The sequence below is a fragment of the Pelodiscus sinensis genome, chromosome 9, assembly GCF_049634645.1.
Source record: "Pelodiscus sinensis isolate JC-2024 chromosome 9, ASM4963464v1, whole genome shotgun sequence".
NCBI classification, from domain to species: Eukaryota; Metazoa; Chordata; order Testudines; family Trionychidae; genus Pelodiscus; species Pelodiscus sinensis.
In genome coordinates, this window is record NC_134719.1 from 49,651,542 (window position 1) to 49,665,341 (window position 13,800).

General features: G+C 40.4%; 1 protein-coding gene across 1 annotated transcript in view; it reads right to left on the reverse strand.

Annotated features, from left to right (window-relative positions):
* Positions 1–813: 813 nt before the first annotated feature.
* The window catches only part of CDC73 (cell division cycle 73), a 164,960-nt gene continuing 151,973 nt past the window's right edge, over positions 814–13,800 (reverse strand). Inside the window, exons 16-17 of the mRNA XM_075936731.1 lie at positions 7,316–7,457; positions 814–4,242 (exon numbers count right to left, since the gene is read on the reverse strand). Of these exons, the coding sequence (XP_075792846.1) occupies positions 4,206–4,242; positions 7,316–7,457 (179 nt within the window). The 3' untranslated portion in view covers positions 814–4,205. The remainder of the gene's footprint in view (positions 4,243–7,315; positions 7,458–13,800) is intronic.

The following is a 13,800-nucleotide window of genomic DNA, read 5'->3' on the forward strand; positions in this document are numbered from 1 at the left end:
TACCAGCCACGACTGTCGGCCCCACTAACTCCAGCCCAGGCCGAGGCTACGCTCTCTGCCACCAGCCCCAGCCAGGACTGCACTGCTGGCTGCCTCCAACCCTGGCTGAGGATGCACTCCCCAGCCCTGACGAGGACTGCACCTTCTGTCCCCCACCATGCCAGCCCCAGCTGGAGCAGCATTACAGGCTGCTGACCCTACTACCTCCAGCCTCTGGCCAGGGCTGTGCTCCCCACTGTGCCAGCCCCACTGGGGATGCACTCCCCACCGCCATCCCATCCTGGGATGTACTTCTGAACCTGGCCTGCCAGACCATAGATGCTACCAGACTAGAGTGTCCCAGATTTTAGAGGTTCAACCTGTACTTGCAATTTATAATGAAGTATGCATCCATGCAGACAAATGAAAACAAGACCACGGTCTCTTAAAAATGGGAGTTACATAACAATTTGAAGAGCTACAATTTGATATCCACAGACTCTAATCTATATGGTACGTTTTTCCACTGATAATTTCTTTCTGCACTCCAGGTGAACTTTAACCAGTTAGGACAATAATTTCTTCAAGCAGGGATATGTATTTTTTAATTTTTCATGAACACATTGGTTTAATAAAGTATTTGGCATTACTTATGGCTTTTGAATTAAAATAAGCACAGCCACCCAACATTAAATTTTAAACTCACCATCTAAGCCATTAATTTTGACCATCTTATTTTTATATATAGTGTTAGCTGGGATTAGCAACTAAGTGCATATTTCATTCGGCACAAGAATGAAAAGTTAGACCAATAAAACTTGTTTGTGAGAGTCATTGAAGAGAATAGGAATATTTTATACACTGATTGAAAATAGAATAAAATTCAAAAACAAATGTGCTGTTCAGATAAACATTTATCTGACATCAAATATCGCATCAGCCTTGATCATACGTTCAGCTCCTTATGAACTTAAATAGTATACTTCCCACATATTACTCCTTATCTGTATTCAAAACTAAGAACTTTACAACAGTGTTGTAGAATAGTTATATAAATCATGTAGCTGACTCGAGTTCTGGCTCTAGCACATCGTTGTAGAATTATCTTGATAGAAAAAATTCCCTGCCAATAACTATATAGTAGTTAAGCCTATTCAGTTGAAGGTGCCAATCCATTATTTCTTCAGATACACAAGTCTACTTAAAAAGAAACGATCTCTGTATTTACTTAAGAAATCTGCTTCTGCCACTTTATTCAGTGTAGCATTCAAAAAGCTCAAATAGGATACAGACAATTCTTGCTTTGAATAAATTATAAAGCATTAATTTTTTTAATCTAAATCAGTACACCAAAAGATCCCTGCTGCCAGTTAAAAAAAATTGTAATAACTCTGACAGTATGGAACCCTGAATATCAAGCTAGTTTCCATGTTGCTTCAGTACCTTTTAAACAATTATATTTGGTATTCTTTACAAATTTCAAAGTACTTTTGATTATTAAAACTACTAAAATAGAAAGGAAACCATTAATTTGGTATTTGAGTCCCAAACTGCTTGGGTCATTTAACTTTTCAGTAAAACTAGAGTCAGGTAAAGTAGCAGTTAACAGAATTCTTATACTTCTCAGCCTCGTGAGCTCTCAAAACTATTCACCAGTAGAAATGCAGCTTACTCTAACAAATGTCAGACAGTATAGCTGTACCGGTTCCTGGTACCAGTTTTCCTTACAATTCATTAATTTGTAGATAAATTTAAGCACAAAGTGATATCAAGCACCTGATCAGTTGTATAATTAGGCTGTCTGGCTAAACCTTCAGTCCAAGTAGTTTCATAACGTGTATAAATGTATATATAGAAAGACTGCAGGAGAGCTACACTGCGAGGACCTGATCCCACTCCCAGTGAAGTCAACGGAAACCTAATTACACATAGATTTAGATACATCACTATCTTATTGAATGAAGAGTCTTAGAAGTGATATCTCCTTTATCAATTCATTTTAGATCATAATCACATATGGCAAATAGAAGTCTGGCTTTGAATCCACAAAAAAATGGTACAGTTCACCCAAAAGATTTCATACATTCTGCTCTCCTGCCAGTTTCACATTTGCACTACTCCACTGATTTCAATGAAGTCATTCTTCATGTACACCAAGGTAAGTGAAATCAGAATCAGGTTGTTCTCCAGTGTTTCACGTTGAGCCTAGCATTGCAGAGTATAGTGGCTCATGAGTTGTGGCACCATATGCTTTTAATACATTACAGGACAAACAGAGGATGGAGAAGACACAATGTCAATTAGATTTTACAGATTTTAAAAAACCCTGTATAATCTATAAGTCACAATGCATGTGAGTAGTACATATATGTACCAATACATTTTGGGAACTGTTGCTGCTGTCTAGTATGGTAGTTTTTTTTTTTTTTTTAAGTATGTTGGCCACATACTGACTAAATCTGCAAAGTTTCATATTGCTAATCAACCATTTCTGAGCAGCAGAAACAGAAATATTAGATGTCCCACAAGTATGAAACCCCAAATTATATTGATCATTTCTTCACAGTAATGAGTGCTGTGCTGCTTACAATTGTTCCCTAGTTTTATCCCAAGGTTAAGAGATACAAATAAATGAAAATTCCGGTTAAGTCTGTGAAAAAATTATTGAGAGTCAGCGACCTGGATCTGACCAAATCTCTTAAATAAGAAGTTCAGTGAACTGTCTAAAAAAGATTTGATTTGAGTCTTGAATTGCTTGCTCTTTCTAGAGATTTTGATATATCCATTTACAACTTCATTTTTAGTGCTACTGATGTGGATTTTAATTATTGTGAAAAAAATATGAATTGGGAGGTTTTTATTTTTCCTAGTTTTAAATTAAAAAAATGATAGTCTTAGCACAGTTAAGACGAAAATGTTAAATATCACTAAAGCCATTGTGATCTCAGAGCCCTAGTGTGCCATTAAAACATAATGGTTCTAAAAATTCTGTAGAGTTATGCTTCCAGTTATACAAAAACTAAGATAAAATGTGAAATAAAAAGCTCTGAATTTTAAGAGCAGAAATATAAGCATATTTTATTCTACCCCAGAAAAGTCCAGATGGATGTTATAGTAGTGAATCATTCCATGGAATACTATATTAAATTTTGTCATAACAAAAGTAGTTACCATAAACTCATACAAATACCAGTATTTTCTTGCCATACGTAAACTCCTAAACGAGATCAAGAAAATGTGTTCTTTGGTAACTGGAGTAGGTCAATTTGGAGAAACTCCAAGGATGCATTAGCTGCTCAGATCAGAAAATGGCAACTCCTGGAGAGAAGGCGGAGGCTACTTTTGTCATTAGGGAAAACAGAGGTTAGAGGTACTGACGTTAAAATTATTAATTCTGTGTGGTGACTCTCCATTTCTATTAATTGTTTAGTCTATACATGTTTGGACTCTCCTATATGAAGTATCTGACAGGTGATAGTATAAACATACACACTAAGCTTTAAATTAAAGGATCTGTGTGGGATGGACATTCTGTATTAACATTACTTGAATGTACTTGTAATAAAAGTTTAAAGATTTGGTAAACTGGAATATTATAAGCTCAAAAGTGATTCTTGATTTTTCATCATCCCTTTTTCAACAAAATAGAATATACAGTACATATACAAGTTGACATTTTGATTTATCCAAAACAATTGTCACTTTGCTTAGCTTTCCAAGTCCTATAGATTAACATAATACCATTCACAACAAAATATCAGTAAGTAAAACAATAAAGCAAAGGAAACCAGAGCTAAACTCAGAAGCAAAGTCATTTTGAAAGCCTCATAACAGCTATATATACACATACACATTGTAACCTGCAGTGGAGATAGACTTATTTTCTAATGAGGAACAAAAAAAACCATACTGTTTAAAAATTTTGCTAACTTAACAAAATGGGGAGGAAAACACTGCTATCAAAATATACAATTTGATTTGCAGGCTAGAAGGCTAACATTATTAAAAAAATAGTTTTAAGCAAAATCCTTTTGCTTGTAATAGCAGATATCAACCTGCCATAGCACGAAGCATCCAAACAAGATCTTATAAAAGATTAAACTGTGACCCTTTTTTAATTTTTAAAGTTCCTGACAAATGTATACAGTGAAAGCCCTAGTCTCCAGACTGGAGCACCTTTCATATTTCTCAATCAAGCTCCAGGAAATTAATGGCAGCCAGAAGATTCAGAATCTCAAATGGGATTTGTGCTTTACCATGTACCTGCAATGTTAAAAAAAAAACAGCATTAAAACAACATCTTATGATAGTTACAGAAAACGTTCATTCAGGGAATAATGCTGCACATTAAGGAGGAAAAGGTAAAATTCTTCAAAAACCTAATTCTTAGAACATTAACAAATGCTAAGAGACAAAAAAAGACTTTTCAAAAATCATGAGAGTTCTGTACAATACAGGCAGTCCCCAGGTTACGCGGATCCGACTTATGACGGATCTGTACTTACGAACGGGGCTTTTCTTGCCCCGGAGGACGCAGGCGGCAGGACCGCCCAGACGCGCCGCGGTCCCGCCGCCCGCGTCCTCCGGGGCAAGAAAAGCTGCTCCGTGTCTCCCTGGTCTGCTGGGGGCGGGGGCGCAGCTAGTGCGCCCCCCCCCCCCCTCCCAGCAGACCAGGCTTTTCTCGCCAACGCCTGTGGTAGAGAAGCTGGGGCACTGCCAGGTTGGTCCCATAGCGCCGCTCCTCGGGCTCTGCCCCGGGGCTTCCTGGAATCAGCCGCTGATCAGTTTCAGCAGCAGCTGACTTGGGGACACCTGGGGTAGAGCAGCTGGGGTGCTGCCAGGTTGGTCCCTGCAGTGCCGAGGTGCGGCCACCTACCCGGCAGCGCCCCAGCTGTTCTGTCCCAGGCGTCCAGATTCAGCCGCTGTTGAAACTGATTAGCGGCTGATTCCAGGAAGCCCGGGGCAGAGAAACTCTGCCTCGGGCTTCCTGTAGTCAGCCGCTGGTCATTTTCAGCAGTGGCTGAATCTGGACACCAGTTCCGACTTATGTACAAATTCAACTTAAGAACAAACCTACAGTTCCTATCTTGTACGTAACCCGGGGACTGCCTGTACTGTGTTCCACGTGCCTGAAGGAAGGACAATCAAATGTTTTCTCTCTGAGAACTTGGTTTATAGACCATAGAAATGGAGAACTGGAAGAGACCTAGAGAGGTTGCCTAGTGTATCCCCCTCTGAGGCAGATCCAAGAAAACCTAGATCATCCCGCTCGCAAGTGTTTTCTAAACTGTTCTGAAAAACTGCCAATAACTGAGATTCCACAATAATGGTCTGTTAGCGCTTTATAGACTAACAAAACATGCGGATGGTATCATGAGCTTTTGTGGGCACAGCCCACTTCTTCAGATGAGCAGAGTTTTGAGTTTAGGATGTACAGACCCAAAATAAATAGGGGAAAAGAGGCGGGGGGAGAAGGGGAGGGAGACAGGGAGCAGAGTTTTACCATTGCTCCCTATCTCCCACTCCCTCCTTCTCTATTTATTTTGGGTCTGCACATCCTAAACTTAAAACTACGCTCATTTGAAGAAGTGGGCTATGCCCACAAAAGCTCATGATCCCATCTACATGTTTTGTTAGTCTATAAAGTGCTACCAGGCCATTTGTTGTTTTTTTCTGTACAGACTAACCTGGCTACCCCCTGAAGTTTCTGAGATTGCCACAGTTTCCCTTGGAAGTCTCTTCCAGAGCATTAGTATCTTATAGTTGCAAAGTTTTTCCTGATATCTAATCTAAGTCTTTGTTGCTACAGATTAATCCAATTACTTCTTGTCCTACCTTCAATGAACGTACACAAGAACCCATCACTTAACATATCTGAAGACTTGTTAGGTTCTCCCTCCTTCACCCAACTTTTATTTTATTTTTTGTGAAGACTAAACATGCCCAGTTTTTGTTTAACATTTCTTCATAAGTCAAATTTTCAAAGCTTTTGGTAATTGTTATTGCTCTCCTCTGGACTCCCTTAGTGTCTTTAAATCTTTCTTACAGTGTAGTGTCCAAACCTGGACACACTGCTGTAGCTGAGCCATCGTCATGGCTGAGTTGGATGCACCCTTTTTCACAAATGAATTACACTGTTTTATAGTTCAGTTATGATCCACTAACTCCCAAAAATGTTAATCAGTATTACTCCCTAGCCAGTCATTCCCTATTTATAATTGTGAATTTGATTTTTTTCTTCTTAAGTGCAATACTTTGCACTTGTCTTTGCTGACTTTCATCTTGTTGATTTCAGACCAATTCTCCAATTTACCAAGCTCATTTGGAATTCTAATCCTGTCCCCTGAATTGTTAGCAATCCCTCCCTACTTGATGTCATCCACAAATTATACAGGCATATTCCTCTCCATCATTCAAGTCATTAATGACAATATTAAATAGTACTAGACCCTGGACAGACCCCTTGGTTCCCCACAAGATAAGTCCCCACCAGTTTTAAGAGCCCTTCATCTGATAACTACTCTAAGTACAGTCTTTCAACTACTTTTTACCCAGCTCTCAGTAATTTTATCTGGACCACATCTGGGACTGTATCAAATGGCTTACTGAAGACATTATATTTCATCTGAAGTTGTAAGACTACAGGAAAAGGAATCTAAAGTTTGGTTTATCATTTCTTCAAAGCCTTTAGAAAAAAACTGTGCAGCTATTTGTAGATGATGTTTATGGGAGATACAAAAACATATCTCCCATATGAAATCACTGGAAGGGAGTGATTTCATCGGTATTTTCAGAGAAACCTGAACAGATTCTAAACTCAATAGTATTTAGGTGCCTTGAGCTGTTTTGAAAATCCAAGCCTTAAAAATAAATACATAAATAAATAAATAAAAATTAAGTATTTTGCTGTTAATCACCACATCAAAATCAAATTAAATTTGCAACGACTCCCATGTTTTCTTAACATTTATTGGCCTATTACATGGGGAATCGTTCATAAGACTTGCTCCTCGAGCTCCTTTTCAACATTATGAAAAAACTGTAGGTATGGATTTAGTATTAATAGATTGGTTAGCAGCAGTTTACTGTCACACTCTTTTGAATTAAACTGACACTTTGAATTCCAAAAAGACTGGTTATTTCCCCTAGGCCTGTCTGCCCTTTTTTGGACATTTAAGGTGGCTTTGTGGCACGATAGTCATAAATAAGCAGTATTTTGTCTCCAGGGTATTGCTTAGATCTTTCAAAGATATACAATTTACTTGATACCTTAAATGGGCTCTCTACTCTCTTATCCCACAAAAAACTCAGAGTTCAAGCTTTTTATAACTTTTACCTGTCCAAAGTTTCCCAGAAACGTAGGAATACTGGTCTGTCCAAGTGCCGTTTGTGATAACTTAATTCTAATACTGTCACATCCCACTTCTGTACATTTGGATCTAGACGTACTTCATCATACTTGAGATGGAAAGCTTTAACTAAAGGACACAAGAAAGCAATAGTCAGATTATATAATCCTGAGTTTACATTACAGAATCATCTTTATGGGACAAAAACAAAAAAATGTTTTGTAGTTAAGAATACACACTAGAAAAGGTAATGAAGGTGGGTTCGTATGGGGTAACTGTGGGTTCATATGGTATTAATGACCCAACTCCCTTAGTATACATCATAGTAGCAATATTGGTGAGGTGGCAGTGCTTAGTTTTAATGCACAGAGATTCTTAGAAAAATAGCTCTGAGCTGTATTCAAGTCAAATCCGATTTTTGGGGGGTGGGAGGGGCCTGACATTCTATGTGGCCATTTCTGAGCTGTGGAAGGATGAAAAAATCAGAAAACCATTTAATAGAGGTCTATACAGCAACATGGGTTGCTTGAAAGTGAACTATTAGGGAGAAATTTAATTTGCATATATTTGTGCTTTACATAAAGAATCCTCTGCACAGGAAATCTCTAGCCTACATGAAGGAATTATTATTTTGACTCTGTGCAAAAGCATTAATTTTCTGAACTCTAGAGAGGTCAATAAAATAATTTAAGGAAAAAACCCAGCATTGCTTTATTCACTAGCCAACTAGAATGACTAACAAGAAGAATGCAGATCACATTTATACCAAATCAAGTAGCAGGATACTTGTTATGCTCTGGGTTCAAAAGGTGAGTCTCAGAAAACATTTCCCTCCCAGAAGCAGAATACGCCTCCTTTTCTTCACTTATTAAAACCTGTTCTGTCTTAATAGATACATTTAAGGTTGAATTTTTAACTTCAAATACCACACAAATATATCACAGGATTCCACCTCCCATTCTAGGCTGTTGGCATCTCCTCTTCCCTACCTTCTCTCTAGGACTGCATCAGTTATTACTGATGTTTACTGAAGACATAATATAGGGTTTATCAGACCCGAGACTCTTGGATTTATTACAACACTTTGTTACATTGAAGCACAAGTAATGACCACCAGAACTTGTATTCTGGACTACAGCTGCTGACCCATCTTGGTAAAAGAAGTACTGCTGTCACACTGCCACAGGTCTGAACAGTGCTATCCTGCTCTGTAACAGTATTCCTGTGGGTGGCTCTCAGCTCTTCATGAACAAAGCATGCTGCTCTAGTGAGTTTCAATAATGCATTCATGAGTGTTAGTGATACACACTCCACATCTACAATAAAAATCAATTAAAACTGAAGGGACTGTATCCCAACCAAGACAAGTCTACCTTAATATGCTTAACATACACTGAGCCCTGGAGCAAGATAATATTGTTTACATATTGATCTGTATAAATGGTATCTTAGGCTGTGATTTCATCAGATCTCAAAATATTTTAAGTGAGTCCCAATCAGTATGATGATAGAATTCTAAGGTAATCCTGAGGTGCTGCAGGAAGTGTTTTTAATGATTCAGAAGCTGACACATACCCCTGAATTGGCTCTTGGTACCAACATGACATTAAAAGTCACTATGCCATTGTCAGTGCTTTCTCTTGGGGATTATATAACATCCTAAGTACTGACCATAGTGAAAATTTTAATCGTGTGTGTGTGTGTGTGTGTGTTTGGCAACAGTAGGAAAAATAACTGGCTCTCTTGGTCCAATTCCAATTCAGATATTGCTTGTTATATACAGTCTTTAATATTTAAAATTACACCTGCAATTTTTACTTGATAAGGTATTTCAATGCATTTCCTGTCCTAAATGGACTATAACTTTGCTTTGATGTTCAACAAAATCTGCCTTCCAATTCAAGGCAATAAATTTAACTGGGGAATGTGTGAGCTAATAGACACAGTTTTTAAAAAGTTATTGAACGCTCTAATATGGCACCAATTAAAGTAGTAATGGACAGCATAGTGGTAGTCTAGAAATAGAAATAGTCAAAACTAACATTTTAGAATCTACAGCATGTCTCCAGTTAAAATTCATTGGCAAGGTTTTTATTACTAAAATAAAAAGGTTGTTATTCAAAAACAGCTGACCTGCTTATGCTACACTGGACCAGTGGTCCATTTAATGTTGGACTCTAAAGCAGCATTTCCCAAACTATGGGCCACGGCCCGATACTAGGCCGCAGGAAAAAAGTACCGGGCCTTAGTTGCCGGGGTGTTCCGGGCTCCCAGAGTGCCTGTGTGGCGCCAGGTCCCCCAAGCTCTTGGCCGGCCTGGGCGGAGTCTGCAGCTGGATCTTCCGGTTCCCAGCAGATGTGTAGCTAGGAGAGGTGTGTGAGGGGACAGCTAGCCATCAGAAGCAGCACTGGACCGGGAAATCGGGGCAGGCTAGGAAGATTGGGGAAGGGGCAGCAGGCAGAAGTAGAGCTGGGCAGGGGGCTGGCCAGGGGAGATTGGGAGGAGGAGTAGGGGAGAAGCGGCTGCTGGAAGCAGGGCTTGCCTGGGGCATTGGGACTGTCTGTGAGAAATTGGGGGGGGCTGGCGGAAGCAGGGCTGCCGGGCGGAGTGAGGTCAGAGGTAAGGAGCTGGCTGGGGACGATGGGGGAGGAGGGAAGAGGGAAGAAGAAGCGGCCACCAGAAGCATGGCTGGACGCGGGCAGCGGAACTGGCCAAGGGAGATTGGGAGGAGAAGTGGGGGAGAACTGGCTGTCCGGGAGGGGGTCGAGGGAAGTGGGGCTGGCCGGAGGCGCAGCGGGGGGAGCAAATCGGCCAGCGGGAAGTGGGACTGACCCGGCCATAAGCGGATCTCGGGGCGCTGTCGTCCTTCTCCTACTAGACCATTCATCTGGTTACTGGATGCCTTCTCTATAGAGTACTCACAGTAGATAGCCACCCAACCTTATAAATAAAAGCCTGCTCTACACTGGTAGTTTAGGTCAAACTTAGCCACATTAGGTTGATTTTACTAAACAATAAGTCCAATCCACCAAGCCCATTCCATTGAGGGCCATTAAAAGTCAATTTCAGTATTCCTGCTTTTCACAAGTAGTAATATTAAATTTAACCTTCAATGATTGACTGCAGGGTGTGCAGATGTGGCCCTGTCAAAGTCAATGTTCTTGGCCTCTGAGAGGTGTCCCACAGTCCCCCGCTGTGACCCTTCTGGTGAGAACTTTTAACTGTGGTGCTCTCCAAGCGAACAGGAAAAGACCTGGGAAAATCTGAATTTAGTTTCCTATGTGGCCACAGTGGCACACTGACCTGACAGACACCACACCTCAGCAGCACACCTGACCATGAACACCCAGAGTCACAAATGAGTACCAGCATGGTGCATGCAGGAAATCCTGGACCTTATTGCTGGGTGGGAAGAGAAATCTATTCAGGAAGAACTATGAACCAGAAAAAGAAATGCAGATATCTATGCCAAGATCACAAAGGGATGGAGGAGAATGGTCAGCAGGCAAGCATGGCAACAGATCTCACCGACAGCCAGGACTTTTTATATCTTTTGACACAAACCCTTCCCCCAAGGATTTCTCAGTGCCAGGCCCTGATGTCAGGGAGGGAACTTTGAGTGAGTTCATAATTTTTATAATGCTACAAGTCAGTGATATGATCTGTGGTGACCACTCTGCATACACAGCATGGGCTCCCTGGAATAGCTTAGCATGCCTGGAGATGGAGTGGGAATATTCCCTGCACATCTCCATAAAGCTCTCTCAGAGGAACTCTTCCATCATTCTCAAGTTTTCTGGGGTGGCCAGCCTTATTCCGTCCTCCCCAGTAGGACACGTTCCCACACCAAGACAGCAGTAAATGGTCTGTTGTCATTGCAGCACTAAGCATTGCAGAATAAGGTTCAGGTGTTTGATATGCTCTGGATATATGTCAGGAAAAGGCACACAATGGTTAATATAATTGCCATAGTACTTAGCTGCTGAAAGGGTTCCATGCTGGGTTTCATGCTTACCCTGCTATAGTGTCTACATAATTAACCAGGGAGGAAGGAAGGAAGGAAAGGGCATGTAAAGACTGTTTGCCATTGCTTTCAAGTATCGGGGAAGGGAGGAGATGAGTGTATTATGGAACACTGATATGCACCCAGAACCACCCACTGAAGAGTTTTGGTCCAAGCGTGCACTTGAGCATAACCCAGAATGCAAAGGAATGGCAGGAACTCTGGGATAGCTACACAGAGTTCACCACTCTCTAAATCAACAGTAGCCACCCTACTGAGAATGTGCTATGTTGAACTATGCACATTGTTCAACAGTGAGGACATGCACCTTTGACTTTCTAAAATGGGGTGTTAAAAAAAAAATCAAACTTAAAAATTAAAACTTATCTCTCAGTGTAGATAAGGCCTAAGTTGTGTCATATGGCCTAGCACCTTTTCTTCTTACCAGAAAAGGGCCTCACTGACACCTCTGTGGGGAAGGCAGAAAAACCCTTACTCCACTGAAGCCAATCTGATGGTGCATGAAATATTCTTTGTCCCCCTCCAACCCTGCAAAAGGAGCGACTAGTGCAACACCCATAACAGGTCAAACCTGCTATCTGCAACCTTTAGGGGAGGGAGGGTAGGAGCCATCTTGCCTACAGTGTGGAAAAGAACTTTCAACACCCAGGGCTTGCACCTTCATGGTCTTCCACCCTCATATTCACAGGCAGTGAGTGACCGCCATAAATCTGAGCACTGATCACTTTTTGTAGCAGTTTCTGATCTCCTTCCTCCTACCCCATAAAAGCACTGCTGCCTTCTTTTGGCAAGCCCAGAATGTTCCACATGCTTCAGGTGTGTTGTGGTCACTATGTTATTAAGTTGGCAGATGTCTGAGTTCAATTTCATTCTCATAGTTTAAGAGAAGAAAATAAAGAACATCTGACCAGTCTTTTCTATGTACTTGTTTTATACAAGTCAAGCCAGAGTTTACTTGTAGCATTCTTGTCCAGCGCACCAGCTCTTAATCCTTCCTTCCCATGCAAATCTTAAACCAACCTTGGCTACTCGTTGTCATTGCCTCTATCCAAGCAAAATATTTCATTTTTCATCTGAAAAGTCCATTTATGGATATAAAGAGTATATGGGTGCAAAAAAAAATGTTATTTTTAGATGAGTATTATGCACTCAGTCCAAAAATAGAGTCAAAATAGTTTCACAGGACAGACCAAAAGCCATAGACTGAAGAAAAAACACGGGTTAAGGAGACTAATACTTTAAGCTCCATACATGAAACTCTTTACAGGATTTTAACCAGCATAAAGTGATTGAAACAGTAATACTAGTTTGATGTGATATGAGTCTAATCCACGATTTACTAGACGCATTTAGATATATTTGCTTAGATTTTATGGCAATCAACTTCTTATTTTCCAAAATTTCAATCTGTAGTAACCAGCTTTAAATCTCAGTTAATCATCATTCTAGAAATGAGCCAGTTTGCCTCTGACAGCTTTTAGCTTCTATAATAGCTGGCAGATTACAGGTTAGATAATGGACTAGTGCAAAAGCTGGTGATCATATTTAGACAGACTATTAAAGAGATTGTGTAGGGGCAAAATGATAAATGGATCCAGAGTGCCAAGTAGAACCAGTCAGCACTTGCTCTTTTGAATAGGCCAGAAAATACTAAGCAGTTTGTTTGGACTATGAAATAAAGCTCTTGTAGGAAGATCTAGAATTTTTTTCAGGAGAATATATTTGAAAAACAATGCATTTGAGTCAATCTGGTGGCATTTCTAAGGTTTGCTTTTCAAAAGCACTTTTGAGAGACAGGGATAAAAGTAATCCCATTCACCTTTCAATTAGAACACGACTGTCTCAAACAATATACTGCATCACAACCTCTTCTTAGTTTGTGCCTTCAGACTAAATTATTTGGTACAGGAACATATTTTTCTGACATGGCTTACCTCATCACAGTAACACCCACGCTACCCATTTTTCATTGCAAATACTTACAGTTATTGACTAATTTTCACTTAAAATGTATTTTCTTTGCTCTTGTTCTCCTTCCCTCATTTTGTCCATCTAAACTGAGTTCTCCCTTTTCCTCTTTCATTTTCAGGGCCTTCTGTTAACTTGTCCTTCTTGCTTCTACCCCTTACTTTTTTCATTTTGTGTGTCCTTCTTGTACTAGTTCTCATTCCTTCCTCTAAGCCAGTGGTCACCAACCAGTAGATCAGGATCTACAGGTAGATCTTGGCACAGATGATACTGACTGGTTTGGCCAAGAGGATATCAAGTACAGCACTTCAGCTGCCCCTTACCCCACTACTTTGCATCTCCTGCCCTTTGCCTTTGAGATGCCCCCTTCCCCCACCCTCCCGTGAGCCTCCAGCTTGTGCAGAGCAGGGAATGAAGAAGAGGGAACAATGATGTCAGGGTGCCCCATCTTCCATCCTATATTCTATCTCCACAAAATGG